The sequence below is a fragment of the Orbicella franksi genome, chromosome 10 (assembly GCF_964199315.1).
Source record: "Orbicella franksi chromosome 10, jaOrbFran1.1, whole genome shotgun sequence".
NCBI classification, from domain to species: Eukaryota; Metazoa; Cnidaria; class Anthozoa; order Scleractinia; family Merulinidae; genus Orbicella; species Orbicella franksi.
The window spans coordinates 16,140,141-16,160,090 of NC_138154.1; the positions used below are offsets into that span (position 1 = coordinate 16,140,141).

General features: G+C 38.3%; 2 protein-coding genes across 2 annotated transcripts; one reads left to right on the forward strand and one right to left on the reverse strand.

Moving 5' to 3' along the window:
• Positions 1 to 2,443: 2,443 nt before the first annotated feature.
• Positions 2,444 to 7,392, reverse strand: LOC145500383 (uncharacterized). The gene is made up of 4 exons (XM_081479903.1): positions 6,694 to 7,392; positions 5,073 to 5,269; positions 4,255 to 4,379; positions 2,444 to 3,734 (listed from the first exon to the last, which is right to left on the reverse strand). The coding sequence occupies exons 1-4, from the start codon at positions 7,325 to 7,327 to the stop codon at positions 3,545 to 3,547; spliced, it is 1,146 nt and encodes a 381-aa protein (XP_081336029.1). The 5' UTR covers positions 7,328 to 7,392; the 3' UTR covers positions 2,444 to 3,544.
• A 230-nt stretch (positions 7,393 to 7,622) lies between these two features.
• Positions 7,623 to 18,363, forward strand: LOC145500366 (zinc finger CCHC domain-containing protein 7-like). Its single transcript, XM_081479880.1, has 16 exons — positions 7,623 to 7,725; positions 7,877 to 7,968; positions 9,750 to 9,844; positions 10,564 to 10,749; positions 10,909 to 10,967; positions 11,157 to 11,202; positions 12,371 to 12,402; positions 12,599 to 12,718; positions 13,047 to 13,148; positions 13,561 to 13,632; positions 14,390 to 14,425; positions 14,551 to 14,646; positions 15,219 to 15,492; positions 16,751 to 16,866; positions 17,536 to 17,622; positions 18,076 to 18,363. Exons 2-16 carry the CDS (start codon positions 7,889 to 7,891, stop codon positions 18,361 to 18,363), a joined length of 1,689 nt encoding a protein of 562 aa, XP_081336006.1. The 5' UTR covers positions 7,623 to 7,725; positions 7,877 to 7,888.
• The last annotated feature ends 1,587 nt before the right edge of the window (positions 18,364 to 19,950 follow it).

Consider the following 19,950-nt stretch of genomic DNA (forward strand, 5'->3'; position numbering starts at 1 on the left):
GTAAGCCATGAAGAAACTCATAAGGGGTTTAAATATCTGTTATAACCCAATCTGCGTCAAACACTTTATAATTTGTGATAACGTCTTTCCGACTGCGTAGAGAAACAAGGAGACTCCAGAACAATAAGGCATAATTACTTTCAAAAGTGATTTCAGACTTTTATGTCATTTGAGCGGTGATATTATGTTTAAGTATCAGTGCAAATCTTTTCCTCTTCTCATTTCCGACCTTTGCATCAAATTTCCTTATCAAAAACAATGCGTCTTTGAAAAGGCTCTGACTGCGCAGACGCTCAGCTCGCCATGTGCATTTCTCGTGTGTTAATGTTTTTTTTTGCTCGAGGGTTTCATGATGATTAGCTGTACAGGAGACTTAGACTCTGTTCCGATTCAAGAGCTTAAGCCTTCACTAAATCTCAATGTCAGGCAGATTAACTTACTGCTGCAAACCATTTTTCTGAGTCTATGTTCCAGACCTCTAGTATTTACGATATATAGCTGTAACCTCTTTTTTGATTTGCTACAATGCTAGCAACCCAAAATTCATGTTGAAAAGATCTCACATCATATCCTTCTTGTAGGAAGTGTAAATTTCTGGCTGTGGCGATTTTCTAGAAACCACTAATCGGCTTTGCTTACGTGTGAATAGGATAGATACTCAGTGAAAATCCTTTTTTTTTCAAGCGCTCTAAATATGTTACGTTACCTTTTGAATTGCTCCAATCAAGTTTGTACCCAAGCAAGGAATTTTCTTCACATAAAAGCGGTCCACAGACGAACAGCAGTAATAATGAAGGAAGTATTTTCATCTCGTTAAGTCTCCGTGCATTTGAGTGGATGAACTGGATGCGCTCGAATACATGTTCATTTCTTTTGAATACGTCATAGATACCTCTAAACAGCGCGCGCTTCTTGGTCTAGGTCACACATGCGAGCAGCGAGACCTTGGTGTGAGACCGAATGAACGAGCAAAGTGATCCTGCGAAGTTCTCGCATCTTCATCGTTCGCTTGTGATATCTTAAGATTAAGCAAACACGAGAGAAGGTTCGGGGAAATTCGAAAGTAATTTTTTTTTCCGTTCTTGGAAAGGTGGAAAGTTTTTTCATGAGTACTTTCAAATTGTTATATTTTTGCGTGATTCTATCAGATTATTCAAGCAACAGGCCCTTTTCTAGATAAAAATTTAAGAGCCTCGATAGATTATAGATTTTGTTTTGGTTAGCAAAAAGGAAAAGGCCTATCCATTTGATAACTAAAGAGCCAATGTGTGAAGCAAGTTATCGATAGCATTTGAGCGATTTAACAATACGGCCAATCAGCGCGCGAGAAATTAGACAGTTATTGTAAAAATTAATTGTATGAAATTTAAACGTTCTATGGCTTGCCTTCGTATAATTTTTGTTTTTGGTCCATTCCTTATATGACTGTGAAAGTTATGTCATTGTGATTGGCTCTGAGCGGGCCAATTTATCGTTAATACTCCCGCGCGTTCGCAATTTTCTCTGTCACATAATTACATACATACATACATACAAATTTTATTGATGCTCCAGTGGGTTTTTCAGCTAATTAATGAGTAATCGTGTAAAGCTCGTTGAATATGCTTACTGGTGTTTTTAACTCGTACAGTTTAGCGCAATGAAACTTTAAACCTTTTATGCTGATTGCAATGTTATTTTTTTCCGGAGGGGGGGCATTTCCATATATAGAGGACGGGAATGCTACAGTTTAAGCCCATTAATCGGCCAAAATGGATAGTGACCGGTAATAGGGTTGAGCTGAATAGAGTTTAAAACAGTAGAAAAGACTTTATCGGGACTTTGATTACTGGCCGCCTAATAGGGGTGGCCGTTTTTTCTAGATGGCCACTTAATAGGGGTTTGACTGTGGTTTCTTGTTTTAGTTAATTGTTACTTCTTAGGGATGAAAAAAATTTCAAGGTAAGTCCATAAATCAAGATCTTGGTACTTCTAAGGGGTTATGTTCAATTTTTTTTTCACAAGTACCCCCGTCCTTTCTTATGAGATTCCCACCCGGGTGGTTTTTACGCTGCTATGCAGTTAGTATAAGTTTAAAGTACCGGAATATCGGTTGGAAACTGTAGCGGGAGAATGGCAAGGAAATTGCGCATAATTACTCGATAGTTGCCCCGTCTCCACTGCCGCCACATTCTCTCGTCCAGGTGGGATTGGAGATCTCTGCGCAGCCCCTTTCTCCTTTTCTGCCCCAGTTTCAGCTGACTCCACGTGGACTCCACCTCCTGTGTGCACACCTGTTCGTGGATCCACGAAATTTTGCGCGTGCACAACAACTCGGTGCCTGCTGACATGGGGCAAAAGTTGCAGTCTTCTGTATGCGCCACAATCATCGCTGTGCACTTCTGTACCTGGCACTTGGAAATAGCCTCTTGCGGGACTATTCTCGCAAGACACTATGCCCGCGAGCGACCTGGACCGTGTGATCGCGTGATCGAGTTCAAATCCTCGGTCACGCTTTGTAAATAGCCAACTGGTCTGCCTCCTGCCAGTTGGGATTTTTAACTATGTTACGTTTATTTGAAATATTTGTTTCCTTTGTTTCAGTGGCATGCCTGTAAACTAGCAAAGCTTAGTGCTTGTACAGCTAAGTGCATGATCACTATAAATAAGAGTTACCTGGTTTTTTTTTTACATTTCACTCTCTCCGCGAGCGACCTGGACTGCGTGAGAATTTGGCTACTGAGAACGAAACTGAGCTAATTGGACAAACCGTAAACAAGCTGATATTTCAGTATCTTGGTGTCACGCTATTTCCGATACCAAGCCCGATGGCACGTCACCTTTGAGAAGCCTCCTATCTTAAACCCTCGTACACACACCGCTATTCCGTGCCCAGGCCCCAGATTAATGCTAATCCAGGAACAACAAAACTTTTAAAGTTTTTTTTTTTCCTCTTGGTTAAAAGCGAATATCGCTGGTACTTTCAGGTCAGCCAAACATCACAATTAGCGACAAAAACAGGATGAACATGAAATTTCCTCATATTCTGGAGCAGCTTAATCCTGCTTTCAAAAAGCAGTGTAAACAACGCCTACGCTTTGTGTTCACAAAACCAACCATTGAAGTTGGTGTAGCTGAGGCCCCGTCTACACTCGGTCGTACAAATTTGAAATCGCAGCTTTATTTCTACGGTTAGGCCTACCATCCACACTAATCCGTCACGAACGCGCGAAAACGGAACTTTTCGAAAACGCTCTTCAAAGCGGAGGAATTTGAAAACGCCGGGTTTACGTTTTAGTGTGGAGGAAAAAACGTATACGGAGCGTTTCACAAACAATGACATTACGATAATCATACGATTCCTTGCCCACGTTTTCCTCAATGACCGATGATTGTTGCGTTTTCAAATTTCTCCCGTCTAGTGTGGACGGAAAACATTTGATGCGTTTTCAGTGTGGAAACGCCATTTTCAAATTTCTCCGGCGTAATGTGGACAGGGCCTAAATTTGAACCTTTCATTTCTACAACAACAACAACAACAATTAAGTTTTTCTTATTGCATTGGCTACTCCTGTTGTTTAAGTTTCAATCTCAAGTCTGTCACTTCCTTTTTGTGGCGTTCCTTCATTCTTTGCTGTTGCTCCTTTGCTTTCTTTTTAGTTAACTCATTTTCGACGGCAAAAATCCACTTGCTTTGTTCTTTGGTGACATATCTGTTTTTAAGGAGTGCCAGAAAGACTCCTCCACTTGTCCGCCTGTGCAAAACAAAAATTAAAACAATTCAATGATTCAATAAATATTTCTACAATAACTGTCTAACTTCTCGCACGCAGATTAGCTCATTTTTATCATCAATAAGAGTACAGACGGATAAAATTTTAATTTATGCAAGCTTTCAAGTTCCTTTCGTCTTCTCTATTTGTGGTGTACTATTTCTCTAATATTTTTTCCATTGCTTATTACATAATGTCATGGATGCCTGGATATCATTAATGTATTATATCAAACTCGAAAGACCGTGTTTCACCACATTACAAAAAAAACCTCAGCGTTCGCCAAACAATACTCCGCAACCCATCGTATTCTCAACTCTCTTCTCGGTGTTTGGAAATGTGGTTAAACACGGTCTTTCGTGTTTGATATAATACTCAACGTCTCAATCGAAACTGAAACTAAGGAGAAAACGGAGGAATAAAAAAGTAAGAGTGGGAGAGCTAGGGAGCCAGAAGGCAGACCAGTGAACACTGCACTAAACGGGAAACCAGTTCCATGTACCATCTTTGTCTGTCATTTGTCCACATTCCTCCATGGTTCTGAATCTCCTTTGTGTCTTTAAAAAGCTTCAGTGCTTTTTCACAACCAATGCACCTCACAACTCGCTGAATGAGCATTGTCTTCGACTGTAATAGAAAGGGACAGGTGCATATAATCAAGGAAAGCAAATATATCAAGGGCAACAATGTTACTTGAGCTATCTAAAAAGGTTTCAAATTGTAGTAGTACATGGGCTGACTATGAATAAGGTAGAAGAACTAAACTTGGAAGCTACAATGCAGAGATGACAAGTTAAATTTCACAGAGAACTATGTTTTCCTAAAGTAAAGTCCCTCTAAATAAAAATTGTAAAATTTGTTTTGAAAAACAAGGTTCAAACGATCATCCCTTCCACTTCTTTCAAAACATTACCCCTTGCCACTGCCTTACGGTCAATATATTAGACTCTGGACTGAAGGGTCTGGGCACCAGTCTGACCACTGTTACAGTGTGCTATTTTGTGCATGTACAGTGGTGTACAAACAAATAATTGATGCAACCTGACAACAGAACATATCCTGCAATGGTTTGATATCCATCCACGCAACGTATAAAAATGTAACATTACACTTAGTCACATCCTGTTTAAAGAGTTCAGGTTTAAGCACTGGCTTCAAAAAATGCTTCCTACCCCAGTCCCCAATATACAACAATGACAAGGATGACAAGGGTGATAATAATGATGATGAAATGTGATATAACAGAAACTTGTACAATTATAACGCATCAATGACGCATCAACATCATTTTATGAATAGAGTCAACATGGCTAGTCTTACCTCATTTAACTTCTCTGCTATCTCTTTGGCTACAGCTTCTTCAGAATCATCTGATGTGACTTTAAGAGGCTCAAACAGCTTCCCAATTTTAGGTTTCCTTTGGTTATAGTTCCCACATCGTTGTTGATCAGTAGGACGATCATGAAGAGGCCTTTTCCGTTTCTTTCTGCCACCTCTTTTTTTCACTGTTTTATAATCTATAACATTCATAAAATCTACAAATAAGAGATGTTCTTATCATTGTTGTTACTGTTACCTGGAACACAGGTTTTACTGCACTGTGGACACTGACACAAAAACATGACCCAGGTATCAATTCAATGTATTTGTTTGAAAACCCAAAAAGTAGGTTATTTTTTAGAACATTTTCAATTCGATATCCAATTTTTATGAGAACGCTATTACCTTTTTAAGCTTTTTAATTTTTTAAACATTTCAGCATATCTTTTAAAGTAGTTAGTTTTTTATAGATATATATTATTTATACATACTCTTTTTATTTTATGTTATACAGGCCCCCCGTTGATACCAGTCCTGTGACTGAAGGGGTCACCCTGTTTAAATATCGATTATTATTATTATTATTATTATTAGTATTATTATTATTATTATTATTATTATTATTATTATTAAAAGATTTTATGTAAAGTATAATTAAGTACAATTTCCATCTACAAACTTCTGTGCAAAGAGGAATCTTTCAAGATCTTTGAACAAGATCACTGATGATCCTTACAGACCCTTACAGATTCTGGCACTGCCACAAATATAAGAATCTCTGAAGATCTTGGTAAGAATTTAAAGATTTTGAAACATCTTTTATAGCATCCTTGAAGTTCCACATGAATTTCTTTGACTCTCCTTCAACATCTTCAAAAGATTTTCACCAGGGCACTTAACAGAACCTTGCTGGAACTGTATACAGCTGTAGGTCACTTTCACTCATGCTTACACAAATCTGAATTAGACTTAAACTTTTTACCATGGCAAGTGCCATGGTTTGCTTGTTTTTAGCAACAACAGCACAGTCCTACAAACTGTTAATGCAAAGGCGAAAACTGCTGAGCAGTAACCTGAGATGAAATCGCGTTCCATTTAGGGGAGGAGTTCATGTACATGTAACAACTACCCCAGCTTTCCAGATCCATGACAAGATCCGGCAATGTGCACCACTTTGGCTTAAGTGAAGCTTTTTATTAAACAGTCAGTGTAAAATGGAGACTGCAGACTGCAGACTGGGGATAAAATGCAGACTAAAGACTGTTGACTTTTTAACTGAATCGTGTTAACCTTTCCATCTCTGAGAGCTATGTAGGCTAACCTGAGTGATATTCAGGCTAACCGGAGTGATATTCTGGCTAACCAGAGTGCAGACTTTCACTGCGATTAGCCTGGATGACCCTGTTTAGAGTTAGCACCTGATAATGGAAATAGCACAATACATACTTAAAGTCTGTGGTCTACAGTCTGCATTTTACCCCTACCCCCAGTCCGCATTTTACCCCGTCTGCAGTCTGCAGTCTGTAGTCTGCGTTTTACACAGACCGTTTTATTAAGCCCAGCGAACAACAAAAAGCTGTATTTCACTTTTGATATAACTGTGCTTTCTGTTTTTCTTTACCTTCCCCATAGTTCTTCTCCTCCTGCCCAGTCTCTAGACTGCCATGTTCTAGTTTTGCTCGCTTGTGTCTTTTCCAAGACTGATCATCCATTGAATTATCCGACTCCATAGACACATTTGCGCTCTCTGTCTCGTCAACACACGTAGTTGTATCGCTCATAAACTCTTCGTTCAAACGTTCATTTTTGTTTAAGTTTTCCACCACAGAGCTTGGCGGCAAGAACGTAAAATTGTCTGCAGTCGTTTCCTTGGAAGTTTCAGCTGAGTTTGTCGCTGTCTGAACTGGATTCAAGCCTACTCCAATCCCTTGGTCAAAATCCATTTTTTCACCGTCCTCACTATCACTTGAGACTGATATTTCACCATCCTCCATGTTCACTAAATTTTTCTCATTGCCTGTACAATTTCTGTGTGAAACGTTTGGAATAACATCTTCAGCAAGCTCACATGTGTCTTTCGTAAAATTAAAGATGCTGGAATGTTGTTTGGTATTCGTTTCTTTGTCATTCGTGATTACTGCTTCCACATTTGGGTCGCAATTCCCCTCGTTGGATTCAGAAAGTTCTTCATCAAACTCGTTGAAAGAAACGTCCAAATCTATCTCTGCTTCGAAACGTTCGTGATCGTCGGCCATGATGTGAACTACCGCAGGCTCATGATTTTCCTCTGGAGTAAAACACTACCTCATGTAACAAAAGTCGCAACCTGTTTTTCTCTGATTCTAGGTTTCAGAAAATATTCAGATCACCATTTTCGCTACTTCCGGTCGGAAATTTTAGCGCAATTATCTGTTAATTTCAAAATACTTTTTCCTAAAACTGTTCTTTCTAAAATGACAATAATGACAATTTCATGATGTGTTACAAAAAGGGGTAATTTAAAGTTTGTTAACGCCTGTCACATTTTGACTAACACGTTGCGACATACACCTGTACTCTTAGGCATTTATATATTTTGTCTGTGTTTTGACTTGCGTGTCTTAGATTCTGCTGATTATTAACTTTCAACGATTTAAACAATCTGGAGCGTAAGGTGAGTAAATTCCACGAACTTACAATGATTATTTTTGTGCGCGCTTTGATTGCGTTTTCGTTTACCGGAAGTGTAATCGATTCCTCCTGGATTCCTCTAAAAACACGCTTGTGCTAGTTCCAGAAGTTCTTATGTGTTTTTGTGTACAAAGTTTACCTTTAGTATGAGCAGCGATGACGACTTTGATGCTGTAGCTTACAAAGCATTTGAAGATCAACTATATGAAGAACAGTCCTCATCTGGGTTAGTATGGGAACCACATGTTCTTCTCTCCATAAATCTTGTCCAAACATGCGGAAAGTCCGGCTAATAAAGTAATTGTGGTATCAGGAATAATATATTATCGTAGGATTTACTATATACCAGGCTGGATCATAAATATCTCCCGGGAGATATCTGTTTTTACGTTGGGTTTAAAATTATTTCTGTTTGCACTGGTTTAAGAATTATCTGAATCTGAAATATGAATCTATTGTAGGTCGAAGGTTCAAATTCAATGTTGTAGCTAGGCCATTCAGACCATTCAGAGTTGTTTTATGGCTTAATTGTTCAAAACTGTTTTTGTTACTGGACCCTTAGGATTTCTTTTGTTGCTTTGTTTGAAGTATTTTGTTTTATTTTTTTTTTATGCTGACTTCAAAATTGTTGTTAACACTGGATCTGAGATCTGTCGGTTGAAATCTGTGATTTATTTTCCATTTGTTTATCATCTCATGAAAGTCAACAATTTAGAAATTTTTTCAAATATAAGCAGCTATGGAACTGGTCTATTTTCACAGTTAACATTCAGCATGATTGAACATACTGTAATTGGTCTGGTCACAAACAGACTTGGATTGTTTTGTTCAAATTTTTCTGATGATTGGTTTCAGTCTTAGATGGGCCTGTTTTTAGTTCTTGTTGTTTAATTCTCTTCTTTAAAATCTGTCCAAATAGTCCTGCCTTATATGAGGGTTGTAAAAGGGTATTTTTGTGATTGGTGAATGGCCTTATTTTTTCCCAATGAAATGTGAAATGGTAAGTTTTTTCTCATCAATCATGATTTTTATAATACCCATGAAACATGATTTCCCGAAGAATTTTCTCTGAAATGAACCTTAAAAAAATAAAGAAAGAAATAAACCTTAACTTCATTGTGAACTGTTATTTTGTTTATGCTTTCTATTGTTTTCGATACCCACTATCATGGTATAAACATTACATAAATCTGCACAGGACAGTCTTTGATCTCTTTACATTAGTATTTTGTGGAAAGCAGTTTTCTTTTTGCTACATGTTCAGATAAAAGAAGCAGGGGCAATGAAGTTTCCTGAAGTTTCAACATCCATTAGTTGTGCAAGTTCATATGAAAAATGTCCCCCTTTTTCTTGAAATGTGAAAAGCCTAATTTTTATTTTCCTTGCTCTGAAAAAGGCCCTTTTTATTTTCCGTGAAACCTGATCTAGACCACCCTCTCCTTCATCTCCCTCTAATATAAACTTACAGTAAACTTACAGTTATCACCATATATAGGGTGTCTTCTACATGCATGTATAAGTTAATGTCCAGACATTTTTGATGAAAGAAATTCACTGCAAAAAGCATTATCTCAAGAGAATTGCTGCACAGCATGATAATTATGTCTGTCATAACAGAATAAGAGAACATAGGTTTGTGTACAAAAGCATTTCCTAGGCAAAACAATGCTAATCATATTTATTGATGTAGAGGTCAGGACATACATGTATAATCATTCTGATAAGATTTGCAGATGGAAACAACCTGGTTAAGTTTTTAAAAACCTCCTGTAATTCAAGGTTGTTACCAGAAGATAATTATGCAATGTCCATAGTTAAATTTTTGCAGGTATTTAGCAGTGTTTTACTTCCTCCTTCTAAAAGAAATAACAACAAAAATTACAAAAACTGACTGACAAAGGCAAGTGTCTCAGTTTGCCTCATACTGGCAACAGCCCTGTTTAAATACGGTTTAAATTTTCATTTATTACTGTTCCATTGCACCCTGTTTTTCTTTCTCATCTACAGAAGTGATGATGATTTGGACAGTGAAGTAGAAGAGGTTCTTTACAGCCAAGTACATTATGCTTCTTCTCTTGTATTATCAGAAAATTACACTCCAGGTGCTGTATGTATGTCTGTTTGACTTGCTTTAGCATGTGCTAGTTAAGAAATAGAAAACATATACAGTGTTTCTGTCAAGTTATAGAAACACGAGTGGAAGTTTGGGAGAACAAGAAATGATGTGGAACACAAGCTGCAGGCGAGTGTTTCCACACCTTTTTTCAAGTTCTTCCAAACTTTTGCGAATGTTTCTATAACTCTATAGAAACACGGAGAACATGTTTTCCATTTCTTTAAGAAAACACCGCAACAAAAAAGGAAAACAACTTGTAAACTTTTATTATCAAAATGTAAATTCTCTTTGCTTGTGCCATCATTACGTCAGCAGCTCATGCTAGGTCTGTGTTTCTACTGAGTTGCAGAAACATGATTTTTAACCCATCAGCACATATTTTCTTAGGACTGTTTTTTAATGAGTTATGACGCAGGTGGGAAGCTTGGAGAGCACAAAAGAGGCACAAGAGTCACTTATGGTGATTGACAACTCTAGCTTCTTGAGTGGTCTCCAAACTTCCCTAGTCCTGACCACCATAACTTGATAGTCCATAGCTACAAAGCATGAACCAATTGTGTTATAACATTGTCTTTGGGAATGTACATCAAAGCCTATGTGAGAGAGGAAAAATATTCTGACACGCACATTTTTCAGATTATTATGTAACTCCAGTTTTAGTTTTAAAAACTTTGACAGAACCTTTTGTACATATGCTAATTTTAGGGAAGAAAACACCAGAAACGAGAAAGACAGTGGATAGTACCTTGGATGCACAAGGACAAAAGGGTCATTTAAACAGCTCTGTTATTGAAATCTCAAGTGATGATGATAGTGACGATAATGACAGTGGTAATGATTACGCTGATGATCATGAAGATGTTAACCCTGCTTCTTCCTTTAGCTATCCAGGTATTTAACATAGATTTAGTTTCTTGAGTTTTCAAAATTTTTTAATTCACACATACATGATTGTATAGTTAAGTACGTGTACTCCACACAGAGTAATAGATATGAAATTAAGGTTGACTATCACTTCAATTTGGTGAAACGTTATTTTATGTTTTTCAGAGGTTGTGAACATATTTTGTGATGGAAACTTTTCAGCAGCCGTCGAGGGAACAAGCAGGGTATTTATTTATTATTTGTTTGCTCAAATAAGTCTGAGATATTGTATAATTATGGATATTTTTTCATGAAAATGGTACATTTCATGGCCTGTGGTGATTGCTGGTCACCACAAAGTACCACAAGTTACCACAAATTCAGTGAAATTACTATTTGCATGCATTGCAGTCCTATGTTTTGTTCTTTTGTAGGAGTCATCAGATGTCCAGAATAAAGTAAAACCAGGGGAAATAGCAGGTAAAAACCTTCTATTTCATTATTTACATGTATGTGTAATAACTATGGATTAAGTTAAAGAGCGAGTAATGAGTGCAAAAATTATTTACTAAAAATCTACTCATAGCACAGTAACTTTGGAAATACTATTTAAAACAACCCACTTTAGTTCATTTCTCTAAGTGACCCCGCCATTAAATTCTCAAGCATTCTTGAGAAAGTTAATATCAAACCTCGTAAGAATGCTTAAAGCGTGTGTCATTGTGTTTTTAACTAATGTGAAATGTCTGTTTTTATTGAAATATTGATAAGTCCAATGTTCCCTCATGGGGTCAGCTTGAGAGCTTAAGTCTTGATAAGTTCTTCTTAACTGCATTCAAAATATTTCCATGCCATGAGGTTCGTTTGGTAACTGAATTTTTGCCATTATTGCTCAAATGTTCTGCGGAAATCATCTTAAGTATTGATTCAGGTATTCTTTGAGGAAATATACCAGTTATACCTAGTCATATTATATGGCTAGCTCTGTGAGCGGGCAAGATGAATCAAATCCTGTGCTGTGATTGGCTACCCGAGTGGGCAAGATGGAGCTATCTTGCCCACTCCAGACTACCCACTGTGTCCCATAAGAAAAATTTCCACGAAAGCCATATAATAAATCCTTTATTGACCAAGCTTGTTCGGTCAAGATGGCTGGATATTGGCCTTGTTCTTTTTTTTTTGCGAGTTTATGTACCTCAACTCCGTCTCAGTCCATAAACATGCAAAAAAAAAATTGGCCAATATCCAGCCATCTTGACCTCACACTTGGTCAATAACCCATACATAGCATGTCAGGTGAATTTGGTGATGTCGTGGTTTGTGTTTTGGCAAGATGCAGCTGAGCCAAAATACCACAGGCAAGACCAAACAAACCTGATATGCTGTGGACATACACTAAAAAGGTTGGATGAATTTGTATTTTTACTGTACATACATTATAATTAGCTCCACCAAAAATCTGGTGACATCAGTGACTTGATATCAGAGGATACCAGGACAGCAAACAATGTTTCTGATTGGCTGGTTGCAAACTTGGACTCAGAAAAATGTGTTTAAGACATTATGCTTGCAATTATTGAGTCCTTGAGCAAAGGGCATGCTAAATAAGATTTGAATTTACCACTATGTGTTTTTTGTGTTGTGACAGAAAACTGGGACCTAGATGAAAGGGACCTCCAGGTATAATTTTCTTGTAATTATGTGAACATACATTTCCCTTTAAGAGATTTAGTTTTGTTACTGTTGCATCACATGTATATAAGAAAAGTAAATGCTGGAAAGGAAAATCTACTTGTCGTGGACATGGAACGAGCCTCCTCCTCCTTTTTTGAGCTCTGGTGTCCTTGTTGATTATTGACATTTTGTTCCCTACCAGGACTCCAAGGCGACCAAGCAACGTCCAAGATATTATACACCAGGAAAGGGACTTCCCCATGTGAAGTGTTATAACTGTAACGAAAAAGGTCATCTATCACAAAATTGCCCACAACCCAAGGTAGAATAATTTTCCATCTTGGATTATGATTAAACTTAGATAAGAGTACAACCCTATCCCTTAAGTACAGCGAAACTGTTGATACAGCCAAATGTTTAAAGCCTGTCGGTGGCCAGATCACGGCAATTTTTTTAAAGTTAATTTGAACAACTGATTAATGTATGTATTATAATGAGTTAAAGTCTGTGTGAGGCTGATGGTCCATACAGCCAGAGTATTGTGCTAAGGAGTGAAAAAAAAACAAAAACGTGCAAGCAAATTTAATATAATGAGATACCTTTGCTAAAGTACCTCTAATTTTATTTTGTGCATTTTTATGATTCTTTAGAAAATCAGTGTATGTTTCTTGTGTGGAGGTGTTGGTCATGTAAAAAGACATTGTCCAAATGAGCTGTGTTTCAACTGCTATGAGCCTGGTCACATTTCCAAGGTATGTAAATTCAAAATTTTCAGGGTTAGGGGTGGTAGTGACAGCTCTCTAAATAAAATGGCAATAAACTGTCAAGTACATACATGTATATAGTTTAAAATTGCAAATTACTTCCCTGTACATTTGGCAGTCATCTTCATCATCATCAGCATTTATCCTTTAGTCCAGTTGTAGCATGGGGCATGATATATTTTTTTTTTTGACATTGGTAGTAGTCCAGTGTTTTTATAAATCCAGTTTTTGTGATGTAAAATGCCAGATTTAACAGAATAAAATGGCAGAGGCTATTTTAGTAAAACTCGCACATCCAGTCAAAGCAGGCACAAACGGTCTCCTAAAATGATATCCGTATAAAGTATGCAATGACAAGGAATTCTTCTTTTAACCTTTTTGTTATCTCCCTTTTTCTCAGCAATGCAGGAAGCCCAGAAGGCGACCATATGATCGCTGCAATAGATGCCACGTGCTTGGCCATATAGCAGTTGTAAGTTGTAACGTTTTGGATTTACTTGTGTTATTTGTATTCTCCATTTCTACCAGTAGAATGTATAAGCTTAGTGGAAGGTTGAATTCCTAAGGACGTGGTGGATGCTTCCAAAAAGAGTTTAATTGCTCGTATTGTCAGTATCAATAAAGCTTCACTGCCAGAACTTACCCCAGTTTCTGAACTGTCAAGTTAGAATGCGCCATGGTGAGGCCCCAGTTATTTTGTCTAGTTACCTGGTAACTGGTACCCATTTATACACCTTGGATGGAGATTGGAGGCACTGTGAGAGTAAAGTATGTGCAGTTGCCCCAAGACGGCAAGGGCACAGTGCAAGGACCCCACCCTGGGCTTGACTGAGAAGCAATACTAGACCATGGTGTTTGGTAGTTTATTTATTACAAACTATGGTTAAAACAGGAAAGGATAATCTGTAAAGGAGTCCTAAAACCCATATAAAAACAGATCACCTATGAACTAATATAAATACACAAACAATAATAAATTCAAAGAATACATTAAGATATGAAAAAAAAAAAATACTTAAAAATCACTAAGAAATTCGTTAACTCCAGACTTGAAAATATTTACAGTATTAGTATTAGTAGATCTTGAATACTTTGATTTAGAGTGCAATACACTAGGCCACTAGACCATGGTGTCTTGCACTAAAACAAAATAACACCAAGACTAGTGACAAGTCTCTAATTGTTTGTGCAGAATGTTCATTCTATTCATGTTTCTTTCTTGTTTACAGGATTGTCCTGATCGATGGAGGCAGTATCACCTCACAGTAAGCAAATTCTTCCCTGTCGTATTTCCTTGTCACCTTCCACACTCCACTAACAAACAACCATTCTGAGTCATTTATTGGATCAGTCTTTTTCTAATGGTGCAAAATACGTGTCTCTATTACAGACTGAAGTTGGTCCGGTTATTCGTCCTGACAGACCTGTTTCATCTCCCTCGCCTGTATACTGTTACAACTGCGGTGACCAGGGTCACTACGGATATGTAAGTATAATATGGTATTTATTAGACTTTCTGTTCTGGTCATACTCCACTGAACTGCTCCTCATTACTGGCAAAGGGACTTTCGCCCGAAATGTGCAATGCTGTAAGTTGACAATCGCCACAGCTCAATAGTTTCTTTAGAGAACTGCCCCATCATTCATCTGGTACGTATGCAAACAGGTTTTCTACAGAGCAGGCCAAACAAATATGAGAAATACTCTGGATAGTTTGTCCGCCCGATTTTTCGAAGCAATTTTTTGCTCCCTTGGCATAAAGTGAAAAGAAATTTACCCTCGACCTTTTCAAACTTCCAAATTTTTCGAACAAATGTCTATTTCTCTGGGTGGTAGGAAGAAAACGGAATTCTACCGCAACCCCTTTTAGGAGCTACACAATATTGCGTCTGTGTCGAAGAAAACATTATAACAATCCTACGTGTGAAAATAATGTAGAAAGGTCGAAAAACACTCAAAGGTAGTAAATGGAGGGCCCACGGGTGCCAGCGTTATCATGATAACGGAGATTGACTCTGTTTGTCACTGTTCACATAATTTTTTTTTCTGAATCTTCAGGAATGTCGAGAGGAAAACGCAACAATGAGAAGCGAATTGCCTTTGCCTTTTGTTGTTTGCTACGACGGCTGCGGTCAAGTGTCTTCATCTCGTGAGAAAAACAATCACGAGAAACAGAACCCGAAGCGTAGATCGAAAGACAAAAAGCAGCACCGAGCTATGTCACAAGGCTTCTATGATCAACCCAGACAGCAAGACTGTGACATGGACTGGAGGTTATTTCAGCCTCCACCGGAAAAAATACGAAAGACAGATGATAGTGATGTTAGAAGAGGTGAGTCTGTCTCTTAGTGCTGCGGTGTAAATGACCGTTTTTACCTAGGAGGGCGAATAATGGGTTGCAGGTATACATTGCGTCTAACATGAAGTGCGTCTAGACCTTAAATAATTCTGAGAGAGACTGGACCCTGCAAAATTCCCGAAAAATGGGAGCTTAGTACCTACCATTAGTTGTCGACTTAAACGTCGATTAAAGCATTGAAAGCATATTTTACGTTACTGTGCAGTGCGTTTATGAGGGTCAGAACTTCCCTCTAGCTGAACATATAAAAACAGCGATCAATTTATATCAAAAACAAATCACCATTATGGTTTTCATGCTCCGAACGTCTCCGACATGTGGTCATTTCTTCGTTTTTGTTCACGGAGGACGGTAACGAAATGTGCCCAGATTTATAACACACGTGCAGAATCATTGTTCTGCTCATTGAACTTCGTGTTTGGCGACGTTTTCATTGGCGCTATGATTGCTGCCTTGGTTACAAAGTCAAGCTGAACGACTAAACAGTTGAGTTAAGTTCGTCTACTTTGTCTCGTATCTATTTAGACGAATTATCCATCTGAGAAGAGAAATGCGCCTGTTTCATGCGTCGTATGAAGTCGTTAAGCTCGTCTGACGTTTCATGTGTCTTATTTTCTGTAGAAGCATAATACGTCTCAGACGCATTCTCCCCGAGTTTATTCGGCCAATGTGTACACATATTACACGGATGCTAGATAATACATAAGTTATCCACATAGAATTAGAACTGCTCGTGATCTCCCAAGGAACTAAAGTGCAACGCTTGTTTTTTCTGTTCATATTTTCTGGTGGGCTTCTGGCTCAGTAGAGAATTCCCGCCCTTTTGCGTTTTTGACAAGCGCTCTACACATCTAAGCTATATAGGTTATTGACTAAGCGTGACGATAAGTTGACTATTGCTCAAGTATTGGTTAAGTTCTTTTTTTGCGTGTTTATGGACTGAGAAGGGGTCTAGGTCCATAAACACACAAAATAAGAACGAGGCCAATATCCAGCCATCTTTACCGAGCAAGCATTGGTCAATAACAGATTTATTGTATGGCTTCGGGACAGAGCGCGTAATCCCGAGCGGGCATGCAAGCGCCATCTCGCCCGCCCGGATAGCCAATCACAGCGCAGGATTTGGTTCGTCTTGGCCGTTCAAAGAGCTAGCCATATAATAAATACGCTAATTAATAACGGTAAAGATTCAGGTTGCTGTTGTCGCGACGTTTACTTTTTTCGTCTGCAGTTTCATTTCATGATGACAGCTACGACACCAGCGAATTTAATTCACCATACGCTGATCGTACACCTAACAGGGATAACAACAGGAATAAGAGGAAGAAAAAACCTGAAAGATGCGAGGTACTTGCTACACGGACTGTTTTACTAGTAGTAATGTTGAATGGATCTTGAATTTAGTGATCAGAGCTTGAATTTAACTTTGAGAATTTCAGCTATTCGGGTCATAGACAAAGACTTCAGTAACCTGCTGTGATCTAAGAAGATTTCCAGTATGTTGAGAGGATTAAAGCGTCCTTCAATACAATGCTGTTAAAAGCGGGAGATAAATGGCATTTGTACTGAATGAAAATAAAAATTCGGGCTCTAAGCGACCACAAATGTCATGGTGCAAAGTATTCATGATCTCGTAATGAGATCTCTTGTGGGCTAAACCGAAGGGACCTGGGATCGAGATTAGACATAAATGTCTGTTGCACTGTTTGGAATTTTCGAGAGCAAACAGCATTCAGTGATCGACACAACGCAAATCTCTTCAGAGCCACCCTTCAAAATTTGAGGACGCTGCTGCTTATTACTACTGCGCATCCTTACTGCGCACGTAACGCATGTCTCAGTGTCACGCCACGTTATGCATCGAGCGCCATCGCTAAGGAGGACATGTGTACAATTAAAGGGGTAAACAAAGTCTTGGTGAAAAGATTTGAGCTTGAATGTATATATAAGTATGTTTTTATTATCTCTGCCATCAGTTGAACTGAAAAATAAACCCTGGATGTGTTCTTTCTTCAGCGTATCGTCGAGATCTTAGACCCCAGTCCCTCCCATGACGGCTTGATCGAGGAACCATATGTATTCGAGAAAAAGAAAGCGAAAAAGGTGAGGATTTCGCATGAAACTATTAAGGACGAGGACATTAAACTGTTTTTGGACTCGTTGAGAAGTGAACGTGTGAATTTGACTACGTCTCTTTTGATGGGTAGACTTGTCGGAAAGAAGTTGTCCACCAACCACGACAGTAAGATTTTTTAAAAAATGCAGTGTTTTTCCTTTTTCTCGCATATTTAGTAATTGGTTGATATAAGATGCGAAGCTGAAGCGATTCGTGCTCAGAAGTCAGTCTGGTTCTAGCCAATTAGAGGAAGGACAGATGAAACGTTTCCCGCGCTTTCTTGTTGTCGCTGTTTGTTATTCTGACCAATCACAAGTCACCCGTGTTACTGTTCCGTTGCTGATTCACTAACCTCGAATAGCTTGCTGTCTCTTATTACAAGATTGCTTATGCCTTGAGATGGATTTTATAATCTGTGTACTGCATTTTTCTTTTTGCAGCGCGGAAAGCAACGTTGGCAAGGAGGAGACAGATCTGACAATAATTTCCACAACGTTAACTTAAATGCGCGAAATAGCTCTAAACAACACCGTGAAAGAAGATTCTCAAATCCTCAGCGAAAAGAGGACTATAGATCGTTCGAAGATAAGCAGTTTGACTCAGAAAGAACTTCACGGTACCCTAGAAAGGAAAACAACAAATTTACATCAGACAGAGGATTTCAATTCAATAACGAATCTCGTAGAAAGAAGGGGAAACCGCGATATTTGAAGCGGTATACTTTTTAAATTCTGATAGCAGTACATTTTTTTAATTCGTTATACATGGCAATAATCGCACCTGTTGACATTCCAAAACCCTTAGACAAGATTTTATCCTTTTTATAGAGATTGTTTATGTGTCCAAGTCAATCAACAAACACTTTTATTGACAATTTACCCAACGTTTTTAGTAGCATAGTACACTGTTTACGCAGATCGCGACATTTTTGGCTCGTCACGCATTCGGCCCTGTTCGTTCGGAAGAACTGCGTGACAAGCCGAAAGAATCTTCACGTAGGACTCTACAGACGCCTGAAATTCGAACGAAAAAAGTTATAACTGATGACGTACTCCTGACTCTTTGATTGGTTGTGAATTGGGCGCGAAATTTCGAAATCGAGGCCACAGGGATGTCTGAAGAGCTTTGTCAACGTAATCCTTCGCTAGGAACAAAGATGACGGCTATACATTTTACTGTCATATCATACGAATCTTGCACAGCCCAGAATGTACAAGGAAAGCCATATTTTTGCAATATTTGTCCCTGTGCTAACGAAATCGTGTATGTTAGGTTTGAAGATGCTAGAACTTTCCTTTACATTTCAGGAGCGTTGTTAAAGTTTTCGTGTGCTAAGAATTATGGGTAAATGTGCCATTCGCCATTTTTGTTAACCGCGGAGCATTATGGTCTACCTTTTTACAACAATTGAAAGTCTGGGAATAATAACCAGATTTGCACTAATCTCCAATCTATTGAACAAGAATTGTCACTTTTATTGACGGTTTTCACATTTTTAATCCATTAAAAAATGATGATAAAGTATGTTAGAGTTTTGTTAAAATCTGAGACCATAAAATTAATCCCGTTTCCTATTGTAAATAAATTCTCAATTTCCATGCTCTCGTAAGTATCATGCAGAATTCTAGCTCTAAATTGCGATGTATGATATTCTTTAATTGCTTTTCCTCAGCGAAATGCTTCATTTTATTTTATTTTTTTTCTCATTGTGTGGGACGATGAAACCTGCAAAACAGTGACGTACAACCTGAAATCTAATACTCCACAACTAGTTATTATACGGTATCCCCCAACCGAAATGTAGTTTTCTACTCAAAACATAACACGTGACATGGCATGCACAGCTGTGGCAACAACATTGACTTGCACGTGATCAAGCATGCGCTTGACAACCGCGGCAAAAATAAGGAGGTTATGATCAAAAGAAAAGGTTTTGTTTTCATCTTATTCGAGGGTCAAATATTGAAAGTTTTCTGTCCACAAGACAATTTTTGCGTCGTTATCAGTGATAATTACAGCCTTCCGACAGGTAGTAACGACGCAAAAACTGAATGATCTTGTCTTGTGGACAGAAAACGTGCAGTGGCAAAAAATTACGGGTACGTTTCAACAGAAGAGTGAAAAAGGAAATAAACAGAGTTAGTCCAGTTCTGGCTCTCCCGTCACGCCAAGCTACTGAGAGCGTAGCGAGATGGAGGGGGCCAGAACTGAATTAGAAGAAGTTGGATTTCCTTGGCTCTTTCAAGGAAGAAAAGCTTGCAAAGCGACGATGCGAGATGCGAAAAATCTGGGACGAGGTAGTTTCTTTCAGTGTC

Excerpts from the sequence above, each read along its gene's own strand:
- LOC145500383 (XM_081479903.1), bottom strand. The coding sequence starts at position 7,327 with ATGGCCGACGATCACGAACGTTTCGAAGCAGAGATAGATTTGGACGTT. Across the intron at positions 5,270-6,693 it reads GGAGAAGAACTATGGGGAAG|ATTATAAAACAGTGAAAAAA; the intron begins GTAAAGAAAAAC and ends TGAATGTTATAG. Across the intron at positions 3,735-4,254 it reads ACAAATGACAGACAAAGATG|GCGGACAAGTGGAGGAGTCT; the intron begins GTACATGGAACT and ends TGTTTTGCACAG.
- LOC145500366 (XM_081479880.1), top strand. The coding sequence starts at position 7,889 with ATGAGCAGCGATGACGACTTTGATGCTGTAGCTTACAAAGCATTTGAA. Across the intron at positions 10,750-10,908 it reads TTCTTCCTTTAGCTATCCAG|AGGTTGTGAACATATTTTGT; the intron begins GTATTTAACATA and ends TATGTTTTTCAG. Across the intron at positions 11,203-12,370 it reads AAAACCAGGGGAAATAGCAG|AAAACTGGGACCTAGATGAA; the intron begins GTAAAAACCTTC and ends GTGTTGTGACAG.